The sequence below is a fragment of the Balaenoptera acutorostrata genome, chromosome 1, assembly GCF_949987535.1.
Source record: "Balaenoptera acutorostrata chromosome 1, mBalAcu1.1, whole genome shotgun sequence".
Taxonomy (NCBI): Eukaryota; Metazoa; Chordata; class Mammalia; order Artiodactyla; family Balaenopteridae; genus Balaenoptera; species Balaenoptera acutorostrata.
The window spans coordinates 110883446-110904652 of NC_080064.1; the positions used below are offsets into that span (position 1 = coordinate 110883446).

Consider the following 21207-nt stretch of genomic DNA (forward strand, 5'->3'; position numbering starts at 1 on the left):
TCTCTTGGTTTTGGTATGACTTGGCAGAGGTCAATTTTTTTCCTTCCTCCTCTGTTCTCAGAGCTTCTTAGAAAGACAAATAAGAATCCCCACCCTGCTTTATCTTTTGTAGCTGGAATGTGACTGGAATGTGAAAGCTAGAGGAAAGTGGGTAGAACATTCACAAGAACACATTTTCTGCTGATTACCTCCTTTTAAACAAGAGGCTCATCTCTGTCTCCCAAAGGAGCAGAGATAACTCAAACCTTAGATTTGTAGAGTTTTTAATTCAGTGACCTCACCCACCACACTTCTCATATCGTTTACTATTTCCCAGTTATCATTCACTTATCACCTCCTACCTTTCCTGTGCCACCTACATGCACTTCCTTACGTGAATACACTCCATTCTAGCCTGCTGGACTGTGAAAGGCCTCCCAGGTGTTCTTTGTCTGGATATTACTTTGTGCTAGCATTACCATGTCCAGAGATGCACCAGGGAAGAGCGGTTAAAACCTTAGATGGTCTAGGTTCAAATTCTGCCCCCACCACTTATCAGCTTGGTACCCTGGTCAAACCACCTGTAAAGTAATAGCACCTACCTCATAAGCTGGGAGGAGCAATGAGTTAATATTTGTAAAGCACTAGAACAGAACTTGGATTGTAGTAAGAACACTATTATCCAAACTTCTTCTACTCTTTGAAGACCAGATAAGATCCTACCTCTTACACAAAACCTTCTCTGACTAGTCTTGCCCAGCCCACAATGATTTCTTACTCTTTTGAATGTTATAACATGCAAATAGCATCTTGACACAACTGCAGAATGGAAAGAAAGAAAGAGAGAAAGAAAGAAGAGAAAGAAAGAAAGGAAAGAGAGAAAAGAAAGAAAGAAAGGAAAGAAAGAAAGAAAAAGGCAATATCTGAGTTCAGATCTTGTCATTGTCACTGTGGGACTTTGAGGGAGTTACTTGAGTCTTAGTTTTGTCATCTGTAAAATGGATATTATAATGCCATAAGAGGGTTACTGTGAGGACTAAATAAGATAATGCTTAAGAAGTATCTCATACAGGTCTTGACTCATGGTAGATCCTCAATAAATACACATGCGCTTTAAAAAAATATTATTTAGAATTTTGTTTCCCAGATTGCGAAAGTAGAATTATTATAGAAAATATAGGTAACTTAGCAGTGTGTAGAGAAGAAAATTAAAATAAGCTCATAAACTTCTTTTGGGAGACAACAATTTCCCAGGCCAGTAACTCCTACCTTGGAAACTAAAACACATGTGGGTGTATTTCCTTTGGTCTTTGTGTGTGTATGCAGACACATATTTTAAAAAGGGTTTTATATATATATATATATATATATATATACACACACCAATTTTGCTGTCTGCTTTACTTTACATAGACAATTCCCCATCTTATTTAATATTCTTCAGTCATGGTTTTCATGAGTCATATAGTATCCCATGTGCATCTACACTTATTTAACCATAACCGTATCGTTGGACATGGAGGTTTTATTTGGGTTTTAACTATTCTAAAGAATGCTGCGTTAAATATCTTTGCATATGAATCTTTGTCACTTTCTTTGATTACTTTGTTACGAGAAATGCTTAGGGATAGAAATATTGGATCCAAGAAAACACATCAGAGGATCCTGGTACCTACTGCCAACTTTTGCCTCCTCCAGGGGTTGTATAAATTACATTCTTACCAACAGTGACCAAGGGTGCCCATCACATCTCACCTTTGCCAATCCTCTGTTGTGTTGTTATTTAACTTTTTGTCTGTTTTATCTATTCACTTGCAACCGGATTATAATCTCCCCAAGCAGGCCCTGTTCTGCTTCTTTATATCTGCCACAGAACTTTGCTTAGTGTCATTCATATAGTCGCCCTCGTAAATATTTGCCAAATGACTGAATTTCTATTCACAACTATTCCTCTGTGGTTAAGAGCCAGAGAAGTTACCTGAACAATCACTTTCAAATTGGCCGAATTGAGAGAGAGGTTTATATACTTGCCCTTGGTCTCCCACTGAGATGAGTTGGATAGAAAAGTATTACATCACAAGTAATTGGCTCATGGTCAGGCTCCAAGAGAGAAAATGAGGTGTTTTTCAGGGTCAGCTCTGCAGCACGTTTGAAACTGGCTTTCTGTACTGTTAATCGTTCTTCCTTCACAGCTGGGTGTGGGGAGGGGCAGGATCTGCTTATACAACTCAGCCCTGTAGCAGAATGAGTGGAATTTTCCAGATGGTTCCTCTTGATGACTGTTGGCATAATTGCAGCTTCGCCCCTGGGAGCCATTAAGCTGCGGCTCCGAACGGCTGTTTCAGCAGGTCAGATTGTGAGAGCCCTGTGTTTTCGTTGGCATGGAAAGCCGTGTAGGATTTCAAACCATAAATAGCCTTTTAATTTTCCTTGTACTAGCTCCCTACTAAGTGCTTCGAGCATTGGGGCTAAGGTGAGAAAAAGTATGTTATTGTCCACTTTCCCTCTCCTCTCCTCTCAGCCCCAACACACACACACACACACACACACCCCAAATACAGTGACTCAGATGATTCCCTGGCCAGAGCATCTGAGGCCATGTTCTGGGAATAATACGTTGCTTTAGAAATTTTTAGACTCTACAAATCCACTGTGAAGATGAATGATACTTCCTTTCTCCTAGCCCCAGAGCCCTCTCTCCTGGGATAGTTCTCTTTCTGTTTTCAGGTAAAGAGGCTTAGAGTGTGAAAGCTTGCTATGGATTTGGGGACATCTGAGCCTATAATATCCCTGTGTTACAATTTCACCTGCCCATTTGCAAACTGAACACCAATTTTATAACACCCAGTAAACATAGTTGCCCCAGGACGCAGGTGGTGTAAACTAAAAGGGTAAATTTGGACTGATACACATTCTCATGTAGAGAGACAGTTTGCCTTACTGGGATGGGCCAGTTTGCTTCTCTAGTCCCTGTAGCTGTCAGAGGTTATCTTTTAGAGTCTCGTTTCCTTAGAGCAATAATCTCTTTAACATACAGGTTGGAAGAGTTCTCTTATTTTTTTTTTTAATTAATTTTTATTGGAGTATAGTCACTTTACAATGTTGTGTTAGTTTCTGCTGTACAGCAAAGTAAATCAGCTATATGTATACATATATCTCCTCTTTTTTGGATTTCCTGACCATTTAGGTCACCACAGAGCATTGAGTAGAGTTCCCTGTGCTATACAGTAGGTTCTCATTAGTCATCTGTTTTATACATAGTAGTGTATATATGTCAATCCCAATCTCCCAATTCGTCCCACTCCCCCTTCCCCCCTTGGTATCCATACGCTGTTCTCTATGTCTGTGTCTCTATTTTTGCTTTGCAAATAAGTTCATCTGTATCATTTTTTCTAGATTCCACATATTAGCAATATTATACGATATTTGTTTTTCTCTTTCTGACTTACTTCATTCTGTATGACAGTCTCTAGGTCCATCGGAAGATTTCTCTTAGAATTAAGAATTGTCACTGTGGCAGATATGGTGGACTAGCATGCCAACTCCTAGTGTATAGAGGTTGGAAAATGTAAAACTTTATTTCCCAGACTCCCTTGCAGTTCAGGTTTTGATGTGATTGAGTTTCTGGTAATGAGATGCACTTCTTTGATACTTGGATGTGGGAACCAAGTCATGTGTGGAAAGAGGCAGGGTAATGGGTACCCATATTTGGTAGTGTGGACTGTGCCATGGGTTGTGTGGTTCTGGAGCTGCTAGCTTTAGCAACGGCTTCCCAGTTCAGCAGGCAGCTTCCTGAGCCAGCAGTTCCCTTGGGGGCCCAGTTCTATGGCATGGATTTGGGAATCACTCCTCGAGTCAGTTCTTTAGCTAGCCAACTCCGCTCCTCCATTTAATATCTTGCAGTAAATCCCTCTCTTTGTAAACCTGCTGATTGATATAACTCTATAGCTGCAAAGCTATCTGTTAACTATAGCTAACAAGATAAGTTGTCTTACCTTGTTCATTTGTTGGCTGAGACAAAATAAAATAGTTGGAATTTTATCTTTGGCCTTGATTTTATTACAGATATCCTTTCCCCAAAGATAGTTTTGGACTATCCTGTTCCCTTTTACATGCTTTTCCTTGTGATGGTGGATGACCTTATATTGAACTTTCCCCCAGAGTTATATTGATGTTTCCATCTTCATTGACCTATTTAATTGGGACAATTTCATGTGCCAATTAATACCTCATCACTCTATAAAAATATAGAATATTATATTATTAATAAGCATAGCTATTTAATAATAGCTATGGAATGCATATCTGCTGAAGCTTGTAACAGACACAGAAAGGGCTGGGAGAAAAATTCTGCTATTTATCAAGACATAAGGACTGGCATTTCATTTTCAACAAAAAAGCACTACCCCATTATATTATAAATCATGGCTAGCCTATTTCCTGACATCTTAGTACAATCATGGCATCTCATGACAGCTAAAAAAATGTTAACGTTATATTGTTAGAGGCATCACACTAGACTCTGATTTTGATTAGTTGTCTTATGGAACTATTCTTACCCTAGTTTGCTGAAACTTTGCTATGAGAAATGGACTCAGACATCTCAGGCATACAAAGTGCTGGTTGGAAAGGCACTGATTTAACTGGGCAGGACTATGCCAGGAATTATAAAGGTGGAATATACCCTGAAGTGCCTTCTTTAAATCCTTGGAGTTGTTGTCCTTCAGCTAGGAACAGCTACAGGGCAGATCAATTTGAGAAGTTAGACTCCAAGCCTGAGTGGAGAGTGCTTTCCCATTTTGCAGGTTCTGTGGAAAGAGCTCTGCCTTGCACTAGATGCTTAAGGGCATGTGGGCTCTTTGTGAATGAAGCAGGGAACAAACATTTCTGAAGAAGAACAAACATTCTGTCTCAAATTCAGAACTAAAAAAGGAATTTGTTTATTGAGGGCAAGGGGATGCAAGCAATATAAAAATCAAAAGCTTATCTGGCTTTAATTGACTCTTCTTTCTCTGCTTCTCAAGGTGGAGCTGGATTTTATTTGTACATTTTCTAAGGGTCCCAATCTGCTCAGGAAATCCTTATACAGGGGTAGCTGTGGGGCAGATTCCTTAAGTGACCCTTTATGAGAATTCTTATCAGGGTGGGAGTAATTGCTCAATGCTGCCTACTTCTTTCCCCTCTGCTTCATGTGTACTACAAAATAGTCATTGCATGCGATGGTGAGCCCAGCGATTAGTGAAAAGAAGCTCTGGAAGCCCACTTTGCCATCTCGGCACTGGTCCAGGTCCTTCATTATTTTGTCCACAGCCAGAGGGTCTTTTTGATTCTGAAAAAAAAAAGGACAGAGGCAAGAAATACGAGTCAATTTGGTTGCAATGACGAGCTTCTTTGATTTGTACTGCTGACAGCTATATATATAATCTCCTAATTATTTGAATTCTTGCTTTAGGTCATAGTGATCTTTGGAGGTCATCTAAATGTATTTTTCTGCTTTCAGTAAATTTCAGTAAATTTCAGTAAATTCATATTTATTTCAAGCTAGGAAAGAGGTTTCCATGGCATTCTTTTATATAACTCAGGGACTAGAAACAACCTATTTCTAGAAAGAGGAGATTCAGTGCCAGAGAAGGGAGACTCACGACTCTGAACTCTCAGTCCACTTAGAAACCAGCATGGCCTTCTGACATGCTTTACTTACAGTCCAACTGTTACCACGATTTTCAAAATCACAAAATTCTGTCTGAGAACCACCCCAAATTCCCCCATTTTGTAGTTTAAACTTATATTCTCTTGACAAACTTTCATTCCTGATAGCATGGTCAAGTCCTTAAAGAAGGAAACTCCTATGAAAGACCTCATGCGATTATTTAGGGAGTAAATTTCAGATCATTGTCCTGTGGATTTTAAAGAGGTGTTAAGGATGCCCTGGGGTGTGTTAGGTTTAAAGAGTTCAGGCAGATGGTCCTCATTTCTCGGCACAGCTGAGGCCAGTCTAGGGTGGCTTCATATCATATTAGCCAGGTGACCTTGAGTAAGTCACACAGCTTGGTGGGCCTTCGTGTAACAACTAAGAATTGAGGTTGGACTAGAGCGTTTCTAAGATTGCTTCTGTTCTTAATAAGTTGGTCAATCTATGCCATCCTCTACTCTTTGCTGGACGTACTCTTTGTTTTACACTGGATGTACTTCAAAAGCAGTATGTGTGATGGAGTTATAAAACTCCCCATGGAAAAAAAAAAACAAAACAAAACTCCCCATGATTCTCAATGCCTAGCATGAATACATGGAACTAAGATGAGCAGGTAAGATCCCCTTTGTTTTTTCTTTTACTCTGTTTTCCAGGTGATTGGCTTGATCACTCCTTTTCATAGTGATGATGCTTAGAAGTGGGAAAGTGTGGTTTCTCCCGTAGGGTCCATGCCATCAACCAGAGGGAAATATGGCCCTTTACAGGTGTTAAAGGACTCAGGTAAAATATTTATGAATTTCATTGATTGTATAGATGAGTGAGGGAACTGATACTCAGTGTCTCAAGTGTGCTGGATGTTTATAAACTGCACTCAAATCCCTTAAGGTAAAGCAGCAGCATTTCCTACACGCCCTAAGCAATCAACTATAACCTGTCTATGCAGCTACCTCTGCTTTTGGTGGGTTTCAGTTAATTCTGGCCTTAACCCCAGCTTCCTGGCTGTGGTCAGAAGGAGTGAAATTTGGATGATGTAAGGGGTCAACTTTAGAAACAAAACGATCTGTGAATGCAGCGAGTGTGGGTGTGCTTGGAATTATGACCCCATGCTTAGAATAAATTATACTGCCATGTTCAGTACTCGGTACTGAACACTTTATGTTTATCAAGCCACAAAGCCTTTAGGGAGGAAGGATCTTCGTCTCACGTGATATCATCCTGGCTTCTAACTTATGCAACAACACAATGAGTGTTTAGAAGTAGACCGAGAACACCTTTGTTTGTGTGATGGGCAGGTTTACAATGAGCACATTTTGTCCTTGAATTTTAAGCTTGCCTGGAAGGATCACAGAGAGTGAATGTGGTCTTGGAGATAATCATGTCCAGCCTCTCATTTTCCAGAGGCAGGAACTGAGGCACAGAAAGCTGAAGCAACCTTCCCAGTTAGGGTCCTGGCCTGGGGCTCTATCACAGAACTGTACAAAAGCAGAACAACAGTATCCTCTAACTCATTCTGGGATAGCATTGTGGTAACTGCAGCTCTGAGATACTAGTTAAGCTATTTATATCTGTTTATTTGGTATTGATAACATGTAAATCATCATGTACTACAAAACCCTGTGTTTAATGAGTCAGGAATCAGGGGCTTGATTAATGCTGTTTACCAGGCAGATGACAAGAGGCAGAACCCTGTCTTTTACCATCTCCTCCCTTCACCCTTTAGAGGCTAATGCACACCAAACACAGTACTGATCCCTTCAAATGACTCTGGCTGTGGCAGGGAGAGAAGGGCCTGCATTTCAATCTAATATTTTGTTAGGCAATGTTTCACCTTCAGTGAAACGCAACAACCATCTCTTGAGGGGCTATGATGTAAAAGGGCAACTGTGCCTTGTTGCCTAATGTCCTGAGTGGTGTATCTGAGCTCATGGCAGATCCTTTTCTGGTCTTCACGGACCTCTCGATCTGTCAAAGGTGTAGCATAAACTCAAACTGCGCTCCTGTGTTCTCATTGCATTTTCAATGTGAAAAGCAGTTATTTCTGGAGTGTCGCTTGGCTCTCATTCAGCAGATGCTTGACACCATTACTTTAGAGCAGTGCTGGAAAAAAATGTTAAAGCCTTTATCTAAAGGGATTTAATTTAAGAAGGGAGATTCAAGTTGCTCAAAGTGTATATGACCAGGATGTGGTACCTCCAGTGCCAGGTTTATGGACCTGAGGGCAACAAGGCAACCTGGTTGATTACTCTGGTGAAAGGCCTTCTTTCCTGCAACTCTGTCTTAATGGACACAGATGACTCCAGATGGAATCCTTCTAACACCTCGCATTATGGTGATTTGTGTGTAGTCTCATTTCACTTCCAAACTGTAAGCTCCTTGAGGGCAGGGGCTGTGTCTTCTTTACCTTCTGTTTCCTCCCCTAGTATATTACAAACAGTAGGCATTCAATAATGTTTAATAAGTAAATGAATGAAAACACCTTTCTAGTAGTGACTTCCACAGGGAAGGGCTGGAAAGAGGAAGGGAAAGGAACTAGGGCCCAGAAGCATTGATTTTTACATCTGGTTCTGGTTCTTTCTGAGCCTTTCAACACTTACTTCCAAAAATCCAGGGAACTCCTTTTCCATGAGTACTCTCAGGTCCTCCTTTGTTAAGTAGCCTTTATCCCCAGCAAATTTGTGAAATGTGAACATCATGGTTTCCATGGCGTGTTCCATTTGAGAGGGCATTTTGGTGAGGTCTGTTGGAACCTATTAAAGGATGTAAAGAAACAATTTACATTAACTTTTAAGCGACATGAATTACCAGTCTTTTGAGAATGATTGGAAGAGGGTGATTAGCTCATTCATTCAATCCTTTTCAGCTGTAAAATTCAATGAATATAAGCACTCAGGTTTTATGCCTCCTGCTGATGGAAATAGGCAGTTCAGGTATTGGTGCTCTGAATAAGGGATTTATCTAGTTGCCTGCTAATTTTGCATAAATCACCTAATGAAGAATAAAAATACTAATTATTTGTAAAAGCAAGATCAGTGCCCCTCCTTTTAACTGACAAAGCACCTACTGAAAGAACAGACGTTTCTCTGTTTCTCTTAGCGCTGGTAAATGGGACTCTTCGATATGGATATGGCTGAATACCAACAACCCACACAATCAAGCCTGGTTAATATAAAAACTTCAACTCTCCAAGCTTAACTAGGTAACCTTGTTCAGTCATTCTAGGGTTTAGAAATCTGCTTAAAAATGAATTTTGTCTCCTGAGCATGTATTGGCCTCACCGCGTGGCTCGCGGGATCTTAGTTCCCTGACCGGAACTGAACACAGGCCACTGCAGTGAAAGTGCCGAGTCCTAACCACTGGACCGCCAGGGAATTCCATGTATTCTTTACTAAAGTTCTGAACTTGTTATTGATTGTAACAAAGACATTTGCATCTTTGGTAGTAACATGCAGTTGCCCTACCCAAATAAAAGCTACCCAAAGCCCATTATCTACTTCCTTGAGAAGGAACAAGTAATAGTATATCCTAGTATATCCTAATTCCTTTGGGGATCTGATATATTCTTGGTAGCATTAGACAAAAGAGCTACTCTCACAGTCTGGGGTGCAGTGGAAAGAAAGGAAGAGCTTTTCATTGTGAATAGTTTAAAACAAAGAGACTTCCCTGGTGGTGCAGTGGTTAAGAATCCGCCTACCAATGCAGGGGACGCGAGTTCGAACCCTGGTCTGGGAAGAGCCCACATGCCGCGGAGCAACTAAGCCCGTGTGCCACAACTACTGAGCCTGCGTCCCACAACTACTGAAGCCCACACACCTAGAGCCCGTGCTCTGCAACAAGAGAAGCCACCGCAATGGGAAGCCCGTGCACTGCAACGAAGAGTAGCCCCGCTCACTGCAACTAGAGAAAGCCCGCCTGCAGCAACGAAGACCCAACACAGCCAATAAATAAATAAATAAATAAATTTAATTAAAGAAAAAGAAAAAAAGAAAGGAAAGGATGTGTCAGATCATTATATTCAGGTGTAATAATCTGGGGGCATATGTCTCATCAAGACCCAATACCTGGTACTTAATAGGAGCCCAGTGAATTTTGCTTAACTGGAAGGCATGCTTTAGCCAGAATGGAGTAGTTTTGGCTAACACCACCTAAAATCACTACTGGATAGGAAACAGGTGAATTTGAATTGAGACTGTAATATACCACTCAAAAAAAAAAAAAAAAAACCACAAAAAACCGTCAAGAATAAGTTTAGAGCAGAGATTGAAGGAGAGGCTGGCAACTTCCCCTGAAGAGTCTCAATAGGAACTGGAGACATGCTTTCAGTCTGGTTCCTTCCGCTGACGTATGCGTGCTCAGCACAGATTCGTAAATGCTGTCTGTTACAGAGAAGGTGGAGTTGGTGAACATGAGGATTGAAAAATTACACTTTAAGAGTCGAAAGTTCTACCCCTTAATCCCCAGAAAAGTACAGGAATCAGCATGCCAAAGAATGCTATACTCTAGAGAATGCTATAAACCAGAATCTGGCATGATTCATCTGGAAAGCAGTTCTCTTGGAGAGAGCAGCCAACTCAAGGTCCACTGTGGGATGAATTCCAGGGGAACCACACCCTTTCCCCTCTCTCCTGACACAGCCAGGATCTGGCTTCAGATGGCAGTGGGCTTAGAGGGAGTCAGCCTTGCCTGGATTGGCTCTGGAAGTCCAGCGACACAAGAGAACTGAACTGAATGAGTCACCTGTGGGAGAAGGCTGTGGCATCCCACCCCAGTTCTGAAATATCTCAGGAGAGGAGTCAGCCACCACAGAGGTTTAAAAATACCCGTGCCCAAGCTCAAGTGGCAGAGCACTTCACAACAAATGCCCAAAGATCCCAGAAACTGGAACTGGCTGTGGGACACCTAGTTCACATTCTTCACAGGGCAGAGCAGAAGGAAAATGCACTGCAAAGCCAGAGAAGTAAGAAAGGGAATACAGCAGGGTAAGGACCCCTAAAATAGGAAACAGGCTAATTTAGGAACCTCTAAGAAATACAACTTGTAAGCTGAGGAAGTCCTGGCCACCCCTGAATACCTTCTTCAAGAGAGTGAGGCCAGTCTTCCTCTAGTGAGCACTCAGGTCACTCCACACCCAGCCCTGGATTGTCTATGCTCATTGTGAAGTGCCAGAGCTTTCCTGCCCCACTGGATCTCCCTCTGCTGTTTACCCAGCACATGGGCTGTGGACACAGCAGTCAGCACAGACTCCCTGTTTGTTCTGCAATAAGAATGTAGATCAGGGGCTACTCAGGAGATCTAAGGTTGTGAAAGTGAAAACAGCTTTGAAAACCAGAGATGACCACCCTCTCATCAGTAACCAAGGCCCCTGAGGGCACTGACCTGGGTTATGAGCAAGTTATTCCGTTTTGAAGGTGAAGCCAGTACACTGGTTTTAAAGTAAGATGAAGGAAAAGGGGAAGATGTGATTAATACTGTTCTTTCGGCTAGTGGATGAATCCTACAGCTCTTCCAGAGTGCAGCGGTTGACCTACTGAGTCAGCCTGCCCGGCCCTCCCATCTTAGGTGGGGCTTGCCCGGCCTGGGCTGACGGAAGCACTGACCATTGGTTGCTAAAGCAGCAAGCAGTTCAGGGACTTGAATTCACCGTTTCCACACGCCCCTGCCCCAGAAGAGTCCCACCCAGGGACTCTATAGCTTCTGGCTCGGAAACACTTCCAATGGATAGCCTTGGGCTTGGGGTTGAGGGGCTGCAGCGTCCTCTGTTCCCCAGACAGCCTACTCTGGCACCTGAAACACTCCATCCATTTAATCATTTGCCCGTCTCTCTATCTTAGATTTAAGTTCCTCTAGGTTAAGAACTGTGAATTATTCAGTTCTATCCACGAACAACTAAATAGTGGTTTAGTGTTTGATAATGAGCGAATGAATCAATCTAACAATTCCCTTGGCTGGAGCTGACGTGCAGGTGTGATTACCGGGTCTGGGCTGAAACCCTTGAGGCTGGGAGCTCTGCGGGAGGAGGTGAGGGCTGGGAAGGGCCCGGAAAGGGGCGGCCTGTGAATGAATCGCAGAGTACATTCCATAGCAGAGTACATTCCATAGCGGAGGAGAAAACGGTGCGCCCTGCTAAACAGGTCTGGTCACCCAACACGACTTGACTTTTCTTTCTCTTCTCACTCTTACCGTTTTCTTGAGTTTTGGTTTATCCCACTTTACTGCTCTCTCACTGTGAGCTCCACAGGCTCTAACTACTTCATCATTCACTCACCTTTTATTGAATCATTTTATTCTTATGTCTGTGTATCTCCTACACAGGTCTGAAGAGTGGAAGCTCACGTGTCTTTCTTTGTGTAGTTTTCGCTTCCGAAAAGAATTCTGAGCTTTACAAATTTAGTTACAGTGGTGGGAATTCAATTTTCCATTTTTTCTGTTCCTTCACCGAGCACCTACTTTGCATGACCCTGTCATGGCGTTAGGCACACGTGGGTGTGCTCTCCACCGCCTCTGCCCCATGATGCTTGCCTTTGGGGAGTTCACCAGCTAAGGTCATACTATTTTAAAATATGTCCTGAATTCTAGTTAACTGTGTTTGTTTCTTTCCACACTAAACTGTGGGCTCCAGTAGCAGGGTCCCAGAAGCTAGTGCCCTGTCCTCAGAGCCTGCTCAATGAATCAGTAAGAAGGAAATTGACAATAATGTAAATTTTGATCCTTCTGGGAGTAGCAGGGAAGTAGGAGGCCTCCTTAGAAAAGTGTCTGCTCCTAAGCAATACCAAATGTTTGCTCTGGACCCATGCCCAGATCCAGGCCATAATTTCAAAAAGGAGACTTCCAAAGAGCAAGAAGTCTGATCTACTTTGCTCTTTCGTGTCTTGTCCATACCCTACTTTTCTTACAGCCCACCCAGAAAATAATTGGCAGAATGTCAGTAAAAACAAACATCTGTTATCTAAAATGTGTTTTAGGTTTCCTTCCTTTTGCTTTGAGGAATTTAAAAAGAAAAAAATTTGGGGGGTGGGGGTGGGTGGGATGGGGCATTGAACCCAGAAGGCATTCTTGATTTGATCCCTAAAGGAATTTCAGAAGAAGTGAGTGGAGGCAATGTATCTGATCCAGGCTGTCTCTCCCACCTCTCACCAAACATAAAACTTTCCCACTAAAAAAAGTAAGCAGCAAAAGAAAAGCTCCAGGTGCAATTCAATAGGAGAACTCTGAAGCCTTCTCTACCCTAAAAGAGTACATCTAGTTTTCCTTGAAGAGTTGTCAGGCATCACCAGAATTGGCAAACAATAGCCACTGTGACAACTGCTGTTAAACCCACTGAAGGGCTAGGAAGTGCTGAAAATTGTTAAAAATAAGCAAATTCATTCTTTTTGCTTTTGATGTGAGATTCCTAAATTGTTGAGTCCCAGGAAAATGAGAAGCTTAAGAAAGATCCTAATAAAAAGATCAGTCTAGCTTTCCCAGCACTCTGAGTGCTAATCTGCACATTATAACTCTGAAAGGATTCCATTGTTTCCCTCAACTTTAAAAGACTGGACTGGATCAAGGCCATACCAAGTGGGTAGTGCTCTAAAAAATTCACATTTTTGGAGCTGTCCATGGAAAGCAAGGAGGCACTCAGTCTCAGCTCCACCCAGCGCAAGGCCTGACCTCACTGGAGTGGCTGCTGGAGAGGCTGGACAGGGGCCAGACATGGGAGGAAAAGGGGCCATCTGATGTTGTATGCAGGAAAAGCCAGGGAAGACCATCACCTAGAAATCAGGGTGCTATGCTCAGTAGACCCTCAGGAAAATTTGAAGAACCAAAATAAGAATCTCCAAATGGTGTATCAAGGACCACAGTGAAGAAAGTAGCTTCTGGCTGTCAAGGAAGGAATACATCATTTGGAAGAGATGATTAAATAGAAACTGGAGAGGAATCTGTGGGGGCAGGGCTGATGAAGAAATTCCAAATGAGTTATATGAACTCATTCCTGCCCTAATGCCTATCATTACCTTTTGCAATTTGCTGCAACACGTTGGAGGCAAAGATCATTGACAGGGTGTTGAGCCTGGCCTCACCTGAGGTGCAGGATATAAAAATCCACTGCTGCAGGTTGAAACTCAGGCTGCAGGGGAAAAAGCATCTGCAGCAACTGCAAACCTCTTAACGGGAAGAGCTACCTCCCAAATAAAGCTGGGGCAGCCTGCCAGCAGGCATACAAGCCGATAACCCAGCAGCAGTTCTGCCATGGCCCTACCAGTCTAACTGCTGTCTTCACCCACAGTTCAGTCAAGAAACCTCTCCTTCAGATTGCGGGCCAAGTCCTGGTGTGACTCACTTCCTCTTGGAAAATGCCCTCTAAGATGGCCCAGTTCCCCTTTTCCTTCAGGGAGTGTTCTGTCTGAACCATCTGCAGAGAGAATCTGGAACCATCCGGGCCACACCCACACGGTCTCACAACTGAGTCACAGGCCTCCACTAGGAGAATCCGGGAGCCCTTTGTGCTAACCACGCCCTGCAGAAAGCTCCCAGCGAAGGGGGTGGGCTTAATGTATTCCAGAGTCTGGCCCAGGGCTCGGCTGCGCCTGGCACGAGGCTAGCTGCTCTGCTTTCCCCACCACCCCGGCCCAACAAGGCAGATTCCGGGTTTCAGTTAGGTGGAGCCCGGTCGAGGCGAGAGAGTGTGGTATCCAGACCTAGGGGCAGCGCCTGTCTTCTGGCCAGGCTCAAATCGTGACCAGGTACCAACAGCTCATTGCACTGGGCCAGATTAGTCTGGGTTAGAAGATCCTTCATTAAGTCTGCTCTTCCTCTATCTCTGTATAGTTCCACTTGTTTAAGACAGCAAGAAGGGATCCCTTTCAGTACACAAATCACTTCACACAGGTTTCACATAGGCTTCCCTCCTCCTCTTACCCCTACCCCCCAGCAAAACTGCGTTATAAAGAAAACTAATAGACCTTCCTCCCTCGGTCGGCAGTAAGAACCTTCCCGTCTAGCAGACAAAACAACAGGAAGCCCAACCTGAAGCATCGGGGAGAGGGGCTGAGGGGTGTCCTTTGGGTAGGGAAACCGCCGGCCCTCCCCGAGCCTGCACGGGCCGTCCAGCTAGGAGGTGGCTACGAACATCTGGACAGAGGTCAGCCTGCAGCCGGAGCACACAAAGAAATACGCCGGCCAGGACAGGGGGCCAGAAGCGGGGCTTCGGGTAACGGGCGACTAGTCGAAAAGTAGGAAAGTGGGTGTAAAGAAAGATAAACCGAAAGGTAGGAGAGAGCAGACCCCGGGGCACCAACACGGAGGTACAGTAGTGAAGGACAAGGGCTCCCTCCCCCCGCCCGCGAGGATCTGGGGGGTCGCGCCGGGGCGGGACAGGGGCGCTGCTCGCCAAGCCAGGGTGTGGCCCAGATACCTCCCCATCTCCAGCCGATCCTCGACCAGGCCCCCTGGCGCCCGGGACACCCGGCGAAGCCAGCCGGGCGAGCCAGAGCCGCCGATGCGGGGGTTTCCACGGGCGCGGGGCCTGGGGCTGGGAACCGCCCGGGACCGACGGGCGGAACTCACCGTGGCAGGAGGCGCGGCGGGGAGGCTCGGCTAGCGGGGGCGCTCGGGTGGCGGGGACGCGCGGCCAGTGAGCAGAGCGCCGCGGGCTGGGCGCCTTAGTAAGTGGGGGTGGGGAGCGGGGGAGGCAGGAGGAGCCTGGGCCGGTGTCAGGGCCTCCGCTCACCCCACCCCTTCTCCTCCCTCCTCTTCCTGCCCCCGCACCCAACACTCACACCCCGGGCGCAGCGCACACACACCCTTCTTTCGCTGTGTGGAGGAGCCTCGCTCCAGGGCTCCCCACCGCCCCCAGTGAGAGCAATACTGTAAACTTCTCTTCCTACTCAAATACTTTCGAATATTGTAGGGTATTCCCCACCCTCGGCCGTGCCCTTCCTCTCGGGTTTGGTTTTAGAGAGCGAGTGAGTGTGCAAATCCAAGAATCCAGCCATTCTGTGGGTGGGGCGCGCTGGCCCAGAACCAGATTGTAAGCACTCGTCCGTAACCTAAAGGTCTAGGAATTATTTTCTAGATGATACTGCAGGGAGGGGCCCGTGGAGTCCTAACGACCGCGAGGGCGTCAGACTTGGTTGGTTTCAGATTAGGCCCTAGGAGGTCAGTTGGTTGGGTCATCCAAGGCCTGGGCCCCCTGTCCACGGGCAACTCTCGGAGAAGCCGAGTTCCCTGCCCGCGCCTGCTCGCAGAGTGGAGGGGGGTGGCTGCCGTTTGGTGGCTAGTCAGCTCGAGGGCATTACAAACCCTTTGTTGAACTGGAGATTTACCCCTTTTAGTGTGAATGGCTTCCGTTGTAGTCGATATTGTTAAAACCTGTTTCAGGATCTCCTTTTTTTTGTCCTGAAATTGGCCTGTTTGGTCCTCGAATTCTTTAGAAGAAATTTAGAGAAAACCTAAGTGTTTCCTAGCTGACGCTATCCCCCCCCACCATATTTTTTTTATAATATTTATTTATTTGGTTGTGCCAGGTCTTAGTTGCAGCAGGAGGGCTCCTTAGTTGTGGCATGCAAACTGTTAGTTGCGGCGTGCATGTGGAATCTAGTTCCCTGATCAGGAATCCAACCCGGCCCCCTGTACTGGGAGCACGGAGACTTATCCACTGCACCACCAGGGAAGTACCCCCCCCCCTTTTATTTTAATTGTGGTTTAGGGTTAAATGCAAACTACTAGCAGCTGTTGGTGGAAAAAGGCCCAGTCCCAAGTCCTGGGTTTTCCTTTGTTCCCAGGGGAGGTCCTGGGAGGAGTGAGTGATCCCAAAGGAATGAGCAGACTTGGGGAATCCTCCAAGTGCCTCCAAGTGACTAATCTTGGCTCTTGCCAGAAAAACTCAACTTGGATTTCAGCTCTCACTCTGCTGAGTTCCTGCAACACTGGTGCTGAATGTTCAGGGGGGCACTCCTGCAAAAAACATAGGCTTCCTAAGTTCTTCCTAGGCCCTAGGTTACAGTCAAGAATGGAGAAAATTCTAGATCCCTTTAGTTCCAGGAAATATGCAACTGGGTTTAGAATGAGAATACCTGAGTTCCGTATACTATAGACTCCTTATTTGATTTCTTCATTTGATTCACAAACATTTAGGAATGCTTAATGTATGTGCTAGAGCCTGGGGATTCAGAAATCAAAGAATCAGTCCTGTCTCTCAAAGAGCTTCAAATCTTGTTGGAAGATAGATTAGCAAATGGCTAAAATCCAGTGAGCTCAGTGAATGATAGAGGACACGAAGGGACACTGTGAGAACATTGAGGAGGGTCCTCCAAGTCCCCATGGAATGGTCGCAGAACAATTCCTGGAGGAGGAACATTTGATAGACGTTCTTAAATAACAATAACGTTTACCATGACTTTTAAATCTGATTGTAAAAAAGGTTACATTCTTATTGTAGAAGGTTTGGAAAATATACCAATGTATAAAAAGGAAAATAAGATTATTTGTGAACTCATGGACCAAAGAGAAATACTTTTATATATTTCCTTTGATGGAAGAAGTTTTTACATTATGAGGTATGGGGAAGCCATTTTGGCTTATACATGATTTCACTTAAACTTTATGCTAACTAGAACAGCCTATTTTGTGGCTAAACATGCGTTGTACATCTGCTTTAATCATTAAAGAAAAGAGTACATTTAAAAAATCAAAATGGAGTAAGTGTGGCTCAGGCATCCTAAATGGAGTCCATTGTGGGTGACCATTGTGAATGTGATTTCAGATAGTTCCTACATCGTTAAGAACTTGAATTTTCTGAACTGTATCAGACTCAAGAACACCACCAGCCCCTCTCAAAACAGTATCTGCTAGGGACTTCCCTGGTGGTCCAGTGGTTAAGACTCCTCGCTTCCACTGCAGGCGGCGCCGGTTCCATCCCTGGTCAGGGAACTAAGATCCGGCATGCCGTGCAACGTGGCTAAAAAACAAACAAACAAACAAAACAAAAAACCCAGTATCTGCTAGCAGCTGCCAGCTGCAACCTCATGGTCTTAAGGTCTTCCTTTGTAACTGTGCAACCATTTGGGACGCCAACCAACCCTTACTTAATAAGCACCCTTACTTCTTGCCAGATCTAATTTTAATTCTCGACAAACAACTTATGTAATTTTGCAGTTTTTGCGTTTATAAGCCTCCTCATTTGTAGTCCAGTGGAACACAATTCAAGTGCTTCTTGATTCTGTGTCTCCTTTGGTATCATCCTCAGTTTGGCTCAAATACAACTATTTTTTATTCCTTTTATAGATTTTTTTGATTATTTCTGTCCATACCTTTTAGTCTTTTTATGCATATATATTACATATATAAATATAAATAAATAAATATATATATAATTTGGGGATTTAGGTAGATTTATTTATTTATTTATTTTTGGCTGTGTTGGGTCTTCGTTGGGCACACAGGCTTTCTCTAGTTGCTGCGAGCAGGGGCTACTCTTCGTTGCAGTGCGCGGGCTTTTCACTGCAGTGGCTTCTCTTGTTGCGGAGCACAGGCTCTAGGCGCGCCGGCTTCAGTAGTTGTGGCGCACGGGCTTAGTTGCTCCGCGGCATGTGGGATCTTCCCGGACCAGGGCTTGAAGCCACGTCCCCCACATTGGCAGGCAGATTCTTAACCACTGCGCCACCAGGGAAGTCCAGGAAGGATTTTTTTTTTTTTTTGAAAATTGAACCCAGAAGGGATTGTTGAATTTGATCCTTAAAGGGAATTCAGAAAAAGTTAGTTGAGGCAATGGATCTGTCTCTCCCACCTTTCACCAAACTTGCTCACTAAAAAACTGGGCAGCAAAGGAAAAGTTCCAGATGCAATCCAATAGGAAGAAAGAACTCCAAAGCTTTCTCTACTCCAACAGAGTACATCCAGTTTTCCTCAAAGAGTTGTCAGGCATCAGCCAGAATTGGCAAACAATAGCCATTGTGACAACTGCTATCAAATCCATTGGTGGGTTGGGTGGTAGTTATTTAGTGAAGAGCTAGGAAGTGCTGAAAATTGTTAAAAATAAGCAAATTCATTCTTTTTGATTCTGATGTGAAATTCCTAAATTGTGACCACACTGATTATAAAATTATGTATTCTATTTTTGTCCCATAATACCGTATCTTTATTACTTTGTATGTCATTAAATATCAAGAGCATGATTGTTCATTTACTCACTCATTTTTTTTTTTTTTCCCACTCAACAAGTAACTACAGTTGGCTGTCCATATCTGGGGGTTCCTCATCCTCAGATTCAACCAACCATGGATCGAAAATTTTCAGAAAAATAATTCCAGAAAGTTCCAAAAAACAAAACTTGAATTTGCCTTTCTGGCAACTATTTACATTGCATTTACATACTATCTACAACTATTTGCATGGTATTTACATTCTATTTGGTATTACAAGTAATCTAGAGATGATTTAAAATATATCGGAGGGGGGCTTCCCTGGTGGCGCAGTGGTTGAGAATCTGCCTGCTAATGCAGGGGACACGGGTTCGAGCCCTGGTCTGGGAAGATCCCACATGCCACGGAGCAGCTGGGCCCGTGAGCCACAATTGCTGAGCCTGCGCGTCTGGAGCCTGTGCCCCGCAACGGGAGGGGCCGCGATGGAGAAAGGCCCGCGCACCGCGATGAAGAGCGGTCCCCGCTTGCCGCAACTGGAGAAAGCCCTCGCACGAACCGAAGACCCAATACAGACAAAAATAAATAAATTAATTAATTAAAAAGAAAATCCTAAAAAAAAAAAGAAATTCTTTAAAAAAAATAAATAAATAAATAAATAAAATATATCGGAGGATGTGTGTAGGTTATATGTGATACTGTACCATCTTATATAAGGGACTTGAGCATCCGTGGATTTTGGTATGGGGGGAGTTTCTGGAACCAGTACCCACAAGGGTACCAAGGGAAAACTGTATTCAATTACACTGTGGCTTCTCTACTCTCTTCTTTGGCCTGCTGGCCAGATTCTGAGGGCTCCCACGTCTTAGTGGCCACAGCTCCACAAGATGGACAGGACTTCCAAAGTCCTGGGTTTCCAAAGCATTGTATTAATGGTTTGAATCATAGTTGTAGCAAAAGAAAACTTTATTCACCAATTACAGAGCCCTAGTAAGGAGTCACAACAGTCCTCCATGGCAGTTCCGTTGAGAACTACCAATTTACAGTTGCCTGGTCAAGACTTTTTGCTGGCAACCCCCAAATCAAAACAAAACAACAAACCCCCAAGCATGGCTTTACTAGTACACCCTAAATAGGGAAATGCAATTTATTAAACATTTCCCATATTTTTCAAACATTTAGGTTGTTACCAATTTTTTACTGTCATAAATAATAATTATATATAAAAGAACTACTTTTGAATAAACATCTTTGCCCATGTTTATTTTCTTAGGATAGATTCCTATCAGGGACTGTCCTTTTTGTTTGTTTGTTTATGGCGATCTTAAAGGACCAGTAAGGGTTAGCCACATTCTGTGGGTGGGCAGATAGGAGGGAAAAGCATGTGCCAGGGCATGGAATTGTGAGGTATTGTGTCTATTCCAGGAATTGCCTCAGTTCTGCATGGGGAGAGTGCAAAGTCCCTTAGGGCCTCAGATGGGGATGAGTCTCAAGAGGAGGTGCCTTTCTCCAGGGCACCTGGGATACTCTGCTTGTTATTGAAGCAAACTTCGGTCTGCTCGCCAGTGTACAGTAAAGTCAATCTACTGACCCCAGGTTGTGGTGAAGGAAAGTGCAGCGTTTATTGTAGGTGCCAGACAAGAAGTCCTGGGCAGCTAATGCTCAAAAACCTGAACTCCCCCATGGGTTTCAGGGAAGCATTTTTATTATTTTTTACTTTTTAAAATTAATTTTTATTGGAGTATAGTTGCTTTACAATGTTGTGTTAGCCTACTGTACGGCAAAGTGAATCAGCTACATGTATACAAATATCCCCTCTTTTTTTGGATTTCCTTCCCATTTTGGTCACCACAGAGCATTGAACAGAGTTCCCTGAGCTACACAGTAGGTTTTCATTAGTTATCTATTTTATACAAAGTATCAATAGTGTATATATGTCAATCCCAATCTCCCAATTCATCCCACCCCCTCTTCCCCCCTTGGTGTCCATATGTTTGTTCTCTATGTCTGCGTCTCTGTTTCTGCTTTGCAAATAAGATCATCTATACCATTTTTCTAGATTCCACATATGTGCATTAATATACGATATTTGTTTTTCTCTTTCTGACTTACTTCACTCTGTATGACAGTCTCTAGGTCCAACCATGTCTCTACAAATGACCCAATTTCGTTCCTTTTTATGGCTGAGTAATATTCCATTGTATATATGTACCACATCTTCTTTATCCATTCCTCTGTTGATGGACATTTAGGTTGGGGAAGCATCTTTAAAGGCAAGGTGAGGGAGGGGAGTCGCAGGGTGTGTGATCAGCTTGTGCACAATTCTCTGATTGATTGGTGGTGAAGTAGCAGGGCTGTGTCACAGGGGTTAACATTATCAATCCTCAGGCTCCAGTAGCTCTGGGGGCTACAGTGCTCCTG

The 21207-nt window shown here is 43.9% G+C and overlaps 1 protein-coding gene across 1 annotated transcript; it reads right to left on the reverse strand.

Moving 5' to 3' along the window:
* Window positions 1-4895: 4895 nt before the first annotated feature.
* Window positions 4896-15383, reverse strand: S100A10 (S100 calcium binding protein A10). Its single transcript, XM_057543868.1, has 3 exons — window positions 15215-15383; window positions 8266-8418; window positions 4896-5308 (listed from the first exon to the last, which is right to left on the reverse strand). Exons 2-3 carry the CDS (start codon window positions 8395-8397, stop codon window positions 5147-5149), a joined length of 294 nt encoding a protein of 97 aa, XP_057399851.1. The 5' UTR covers window positions 8398-8418; window positions 15215-15383; the 3' UTR covers window positions 4896-5146.
* Window positions 15384-21207: the final 5824 nt, after the last annotated feature.

What these genes read in the sequence shown, in the direction of transcription:
- S100A10 (XM_057543868.1), bottom strand. Translation starts at nt 8,397, where the DNA reads ATGCCCTCTCAAATGGAACACGCCATGGAAACCATGATGTTCACATTT. An exon ending in AGTTCCCTGGATTTTTGGAA is followed by an intron (nt 5,309 to 8,265) that starts GTAAGTGTTGAA and finishes TTTTTTTTTCAG; the next exon opens with AATCAAAAAGACCCTCTGGC.